The sequence below is a fragment of the Saprolegnia parasitica genome (genome assembly GCF_000151545.1).
Source record: "Saprolegnia parasitica CBS 223.65 unplaced genomic scaffold supercont2.490, whole genome shotgun sequence".
NCBI lineage: Eukaryota > Oomycota > Saprolegniomycetes > Saprolegniales > Saprolegniaceae > Saprolegnia > Saprolegnia parasitica.
Window position 1 is genome coordinate 1016 of NW_012156884.1, and position 6189 is coordinate 7204.

A 6189-nucleotide genomic window follows, 5' to 3' on the forward strand; every position below is an offset into this window, starting at 1 on the left:
TCCTTGCGCACCTGCTTCCACTCGGTCTCGAGCTCGTCCTGCGCTTCTTTTTTTCTTGCAGCCATCTTGCCTACTCGATTCTACAGGGAGTGAAGACGATCGAGAGCGATCTACCTCGCGACATCGAGCTTGCGCTGGTCGGCTTCGAGAGCTTCGCGTCGCTTTTGGAGCTTGAGCGTCTCTTGTTTGTAGTGCTTGACCTCGTTTTCGAGCTCGTGGAGCTACGCAGTGTACAGATATTGTATGTACAAGATCTGGTATAGCACCTTGTCATCAATGACGGACGGAATGATCGATTTCGATGTCGGTGTGCGGGGCGGCGTTGGCTCTGCCTTCTTCTTTGGCGCCGCCATGGCCTTCGCTGGCTTTGGTTTGGGCACCACGGTGGCCTTTTGCTGCAGCTTGAGCTTGAGCGTCTGCAGCGACGACGATGGAGGCGCTGGCTTGCTCGCGACAGCGGGCGGAGGCTTTTGAAAGAGTTGCTGGACGAGGGACGGCGCGGGCGGCGATGCCGGTGGGGCAGGAGCGTCCTCCTGCGTGTGATTGACATCAATAATATCGCCAGGACGAGAGATGTCGACGTCCCACGGCTCCGAGTCGGCGACGCTGAGCTCGCTCATGTCGAGGCTGCCATAGTGCAAGGCCTGGTCGTTCTCGTCGGGCGCAGGCAGGTGGACAGAGGAAAAATGGAGTTCTGGCTCGTCGCTCTTGAGGATGCCTTTGCGCCACTCGTCAAACAGCAGCGACTCGTCTGCATTGTCCTCGGAGCCGTACAGCGCCTTCTCCCACGCAGGCGCGTCGTCTTGGTCCTGGCGCGGCAGGAGCTCCGGCGCCAAGCGGCCATCTTCGTAGTCGTCAAGAAACGAATCCTTCGCCGGGCTCGACTGCGCGAGCATCGCTTGCTCGAGGTACTCGAACTCTTCGAGGTCGTCTGCATCCTGCTGCATCTTCCAGTCGTACGATTGCATGAGGTCCATGGATGGCTCGGACCGCACCGACGTGTCGAGGCGGCTTCTCGCGTCCGCCTTGCTTGGGGCGCTTGGACGCGGAGCAGACGCAGCTGGCGCCGAGAGCTCGTGGCCTTCGCTCGTCAAGACGTATGGTTTCCTCTTGGCCGGGATGTTGTCCTTCCACCAGCCGCGCGCTCCTTTCTTGAGGAAGGGCTTCTTGGGCACGTGGCGGCCCGCGGGCGTCGGCGCCGTCGCCGGCCACTGCTTCTCCAGCAGCGCTTCAAAGGACACTAGGAAGGAGCATGAGCATGAGCAGCTGGAGGTCGACGTCAACTGCACCGCTGTCGCCTGGCATGGCGGCGCTTTGGGCGGCCATCGCTGATGATGACCTCGGAAACTCGATTGCATCCGGCTGCGCATCACATTGTAGAGGTTTTCCGGCTTGTCTATTTGAACGCTTGGCGCGCAAACTAAGATACGCTCCAGTAGCACGCACCAACTTCAAGCCGACTTACTAGTATAGAATTGGTGCATTTGTCGTATGATATTGTGACGAGTTTGCCGCTCGCTTGATACCTTGATAGATGGCCGAGTTTTGGATCCACGAAAGGCGTTCGTCCAGCACGACGAGTACCTTGCACACGCTAGCTCGTTGTCATGCTCGATGGTGGGTTGCGAATGAAGGAGTGGGAATTGAGAATGGAGAATGCAGAATTGAGAATGGAGAGTCGAGAAGGGAGAAGGTGCACCGTATCACATCATTGTTTGGAGAAACACTCATCAAATTCATTTTCACATTGGACGCATGGCGCTCACTAGTACGTTTACGGCCGACGACATTGCGTTCTTGTGCGAAATTCCGTTTTTGCGGCCGCGCGACGAGGCGCTCTCTTCGCTCTTCCCGCCCACCGAGTTCAACGGCATGGAGGCGCTCTTGCCGCCGCTTGAGGACGACGCGATGCTTCCGAACGATGACGCCATCATCGATGTCATCGAAGACGAGACGGTCGCACGCATCGAAGACCTCGAGGGCGCGATGGAATTGCACTTTATCGAGTGCCCCGTCTGGGATGTGAGCGCGATTCTGGACCTGGTCGAGCGCCTTCCGACGCCGTTTGAGGACCGCACGCACGGCACGTGCTCGTACCGCAACGGCAAGTGCCGGCAGCCGTGCAACCGGAAACGAAGCGGCGCCTTTTACAAGATGTGCCCGGACCACCGCGTCGCGGCCGTGCGCAACCACAAGAAGGCGCTCGCCAAGCGCCTCGCCAAAGTACCGCTTGCGTGATTCGCGTATTTTGTCGTCGATTGGTTGTGCAATACTATATGTATATGGTTGTCGAACCGTTGCACTGCACGCGTGACAGACGGGTGTGCATAGAGACCATAGCCACTGCAGGTGCGTTGGAGGCCGACAGCTTCGACTTGGAGGGGTCGGGTTCATAACCCTTGCCCCAACAAATGTTTTACGCAAAAATGTCTCGATGTTCTTGTACGACGAGAAGAAAGAAACCAGTGCTCATCATTTCTCGTGCGCTCGATCATGCAGGTCCTTGTCCCAGTTGGACCCAACGGTTTCCGCTCCTCACGCAGCGCCAGTCGCGTCGGCGCGATCCTAGAACGGCACATCTACGCTAAAGGTGAGGCGTCTTCGTGTTCGATAGGATAAGCCGAGCTTGCATCGAAACATCCCTCCATGTGTGTGTCCATGCTTCCACTGAAATGCACGATGTTCAAAACACCTCTCCCATGCACCCTATTGAATTAGTCTAGCACGAGAGAGCTGTACAAGGCATAGTAGAAATGTCGCATCACAAGTATAGTCTTTTTGTATTGGGACCTGGTTGCATGGTCGCACCTTAGCTCTTGTGAGTCGACCGTTTACGCTCGCTTGAGACCAGACGTGTGAGCTGCGTCTGGAGCTCAATATCGTGGACCATTCTTGACCAAGCTTCCAGTCGCTCGGTGGTGACTGTTGCGTCCGTCGACCAGGGATGATGACCAAGGACGAGCGCCAACGCCCCGTGTGTTTTTCCGGACTTGTCGACTGGACATGACAGCGTCGCTGCCGAGAAAAGGTCATTTCATTATCAGCTTGAAGATCCTACAACTCGTCGACATGCATAAGATGTACCCGATATCGTCGTACATGAGCGTACTCCTACCAAATCGGGGGTGCTCTCATTGTGGGTCGCCCAGATATCCAAGTGTTATACGAATACAATGACAACATTGACCACTTGCAAACTATGCATCTCGTGCTTTGATATGCTGAATTGGGAGTGTATTGAGTAAAAGAAGGACCTTAAACGTCGACGCGGCCCGAAGCTTCGGCGCCATCGATGTCGGTTTTGACGACCGAGCGCCCGATCGCGTCGTCGTCGCCTGTCTGCCACACGTTGTTGCGGAAGCTAAACGATGGCTTGAGCTCGCACACGACCGACTCGACCGGAAAGATCTTGGCGTTGGTGGGCAATGGAGCGTCCGCGTTGTTCGCCACGTCGAGCGGCGACGGGCTGTCGGCGCCGCTGACGTGGAAGATCTCGTCGAGGCGCTTGTGGAACCGATCGCTACACCATACAAACCATCCCACTCATTTCGTACAAGAGTATTAATCGATACCGGTAGGCTTTGGGCGGCAGGGCTGAGATGCCGTCTGGGTCTTTGCGCAGAATGAGCGTCTTGAACCAGCGCTCGAACCGCTTCTCGAGCGTCCACGTTTGCAGAATGTCGATCAAGCCAATGTAGTAAAAGCCAGGACCGACGACGACGTCGGCGGACCGAAGACACGCGATCGACTGCTTCGCAACTGCGCGCTGTGACGTGCGCATCGTCGAGACGGCGCTGAGGACGTCGAGGGACGGCAGGGGCAGTGTATCGATCTCGTCCCGCAAAATGCTCTGGACGTTGACTTGGAAGCGGACTTCAATGACGCCGAGGAGGAGACTGTAGTCCATAATGCCTTTATCGCAGAGAAAGTCGCTGTCTTGCTTGAGTTGCTGAAGCACAGCCGCGCCGTGGCCGTGCCCGAGGCGGACCTACTCAATTTGCCTCTAAATTCTGTCGACAATAGCATGCGACCTTGGTTGTCAAGTCCATGTCCTTGAGCACGACGTTGGGCGAGTGAAAGCCCGCACGGTTGGGGCACGTATCGCGCGCACCGCTTCGAAAGGCCATGTTGCAATACCTACACGATCCATATATACCTCGGTGGGCCGCGCACAAGGTGCGACGTATACCTGCACGTGGCTTCGGCGCCATACCGCGCCTTCTCGGCGTTCCGGTCGACCCACGAGCCTTTAATGTCATACCGATGGTGCACCGCGTGCTGCTTGTCAAAGAGGTTTTCCATCACCACAAAATAGGATGTCTAGACACATATGTTGGACGATATTGTCGTGTTGGACGATATTGTCGTCTTGGATGAGAGACGTACCCGGCCGTAGAGCTCCATCGAGTAGCTCCCAAGGATGCGCGTCAAGAACGTCGCGGGGTGCTTAGCGACGTACGCCGCGTACGCGTCCGTCATGCCATCCAAGAAGGTGCTCTCGCGCTTGGTGAGACTCTTGACAATGTACGCGCCGTTGGTCGTAAAGAACATGAAGGCGCCGCTCGAGCCTTCCGAAACCTTGGGGATGCTGCAGTCCGCGAACGACGAGATGAATTGGCACTCGTCGATGCCAAAGCATTCGCGGAGTCGTCCAAACTCTTCAGGTTTGTAGGCGGTGAACTTGCACTCTTGGCACGAAAAAAGCGCGTGCTCGTGCTGCGGCGGGTGCACGGTGAAGATGGACGCCTCGCCGAGCTCGAGCGACTGACTAGAACAAGTGAATTGCATTGCGTTGGAAAGTGCAGCGGGTGGAAGGGCTCGCACCGCTTGTTGGCGACTTGGACCGCTTTCGTGATGCCGCACGTGGTGTAAAACACGAGCTCCTTCAAGAGAGCATAGTTGGTTTGCGCCCGCGTCGCGTCTTCCCTCTCCGCCACCGACTAGAGAATAATTGGTCCCGATATATACACAAAATAGGGGTTAGGGGATCGAACCTGCTTGATGTTTTTGTCGCTTGTGCTGTAGAGGATCCAGAGGAAGAAGACGACGCTGCCCCGGAACGAGAGGAGGAAGCCGAAGAGCTCCTTGAGCACGCCGTTGCTTGTCGCGAGCCAGAACGCCACGTAGAGACCCCAGAGCACCATCCAGTACAAAATGAACGCGACTGTCGTCAGAAAGCCTTCGCGGAGGAGCGTCCGGCGGTGGTCCAACGTCGCCTCAATGCCACCGCGAAACCTACCGCCGGTTCGAATCCCCCAAATAAAATCGTTGGCTACCGCTTCATCGAGATGGTGCAGACGTAAACGTTGGTGCCAATAAAGATGGTCACGGGTAGCGCGATGAAGATCCAAATCCCAGCATCGACCGCCACAAAGCTACTGCTGGCGAGGCGGCTGCACTTGACCCAGCAAAAGTCGCCGACCGAAACGCCGTAGAAGCGGTCGTCCGAGAGCATGATGGCAGCCGCAACGAGACCTGCAAGGAGACTCGGACCACGCCTTCGTGACGACAACGTACCCGATGCATGGACGATGAACTGATACTTGCGCCGGTTCTTGCGCGGCGACGTGAACGGGTCGTTGAGCTACGATAATGCTTTTATGAGATCGCGTTGAGGAGAAGAAGCGGATATGCGGTACGAGGGCGAAGAGATCAAGCGCCATGCAGAGCTCCCAGCACATGGACGCCATGATCAAGTACTCGCGCGTCGCCGAGAGCTACGCAAACATCGAATATGACGTGTCGCGACAGAGCTGTCGGTCGTACCCATCGGCACGACAGGTGGGGCTGGATACCCCCGCCTGCCATGTTCCAGAGCGGTTCCAGCAAAAACGAGACAGCGAGAAGGAGGTCGCAGATGCTAGTATGGCAATCGTGCGAGGCAGACAAGAGTGGAAGCATGTACCTTCGGTTGAGGAGGAGGATGTTGGAGTGGTTGCGGCAGGCCGGGAGGTAATGATACGAGAGCAGCACAAGGAGCGACATGATGAGCGTGCCAATCGACCCGAGAAGCACGCCCGACGGGAGCTGGAGCGGCCCGTCGTTGGTCTTGTCCCTGAACGTAATGGCGCAAATGAAGAGCACGATCGAAAAGACGGACGCGGCTGCCGTCGCCACGATCGTCGTCCGCAGAAGCTGGCCCGACCCGCTTCGCACGAGGTGGTAGAGCTCCTTGAGCGGCCCAATGCA

General features: G+C 57.0%; 3 protein-coding genes across 3 annotated transcripts; 1 reads left to right on the plus strand and 2 right to left on the minus strand.

Moving 5' to 3' along the window:
• Positions 1-110: 110 nt before the first annotated feature.
• SPRG_17097 (hypothetical protein) lies at positions 111-1326 on the minus strand (the record flags this gene model as incomplete). The annotated part of the gene is made up of 3 exons (XM_012356510.1): positions 111-221; positions 267-1240; positions 1290-1326. 3 exons carry the CDS (start codon positions 1324-1326, stop codon positions 111-113), a joined length of 1122 nt encoding a protein of 373 aa, XP_012211900.1.
• Positions 1327-1755: 429 nt separating this feature from the next.
• On the plus strand, positions 1756-2238 carry SPRG_17098 (hypothetical protein; the record flags this gene model as incomplete). The annotated part of the gene is made up of 1 exon (XM_012356511.1): positions 1756-2238. The coding sequence occupies one exon, from the start codon at positions 1756-1758 to the stop codon at positions 2236-2238; it is 483 nt and encodes a 160-aa protein (XP_012211901.1).
• A 971-nt stretch (positions 2239-3209) lies between these two features.
• On the minus strand, positions 3210-6171 carry SPRG_17099 (hypothetical protein). Its single transcript, XM_012356512.1, has 12 exons — positions 5906-6171; positions 5767-5860; positions 5640-5717; positions 5518-5584; positions 5277-5475; positions 4995-5235; positions 4825-4940; positions 4387-4768; positions 4190-4320; positions 4032-4137; positions 3573-3988; positions 3210-3520 (listed from the first exon to the last, which is right to left on the minus strand). The coding sequence occupies exons 1-12, from the start codon at positions 5983-5985 to the stop codon at positions 3256-3258; spliced, it is 2175 nt and encodes a 724-aa protein (XP_012211902.1). The 5' UTR covers positions 5986-6171; the 3' UTR covers positions 3210-3255.
• Between the last annotated feature and the right edge of the window lie 18 nt (positions 6172-6189).

What these genes read in the sequence shown, in the direction of transcription:
- SPRG_17099 (XM_012356512.1), bottom strand. Translation starts at nt 5,985, where the DNA reads ATGTCGCTCCTTGTGCTGCTCTCGTATCATTACCTCCCGGCCTGCCGC. An exon ending in ACATGGACTTGACAACCAAG is followed by an intron (nt 3,989 to 4,031) that starts GTCGCATGCTAT and finishes CAAATTGAGTAG; the next exon opens with GTCCGCCTCGGGCACGGCCA. An exon ending in CTGCCGCCCAAAGCCTACCG is followed by an intron (nt 3,521 to 3,572) that starts GTATCGATTAAT and finishes TGTATGGTGTAG; the next exon opens with CGATCGGTTCCACAAGCGCC.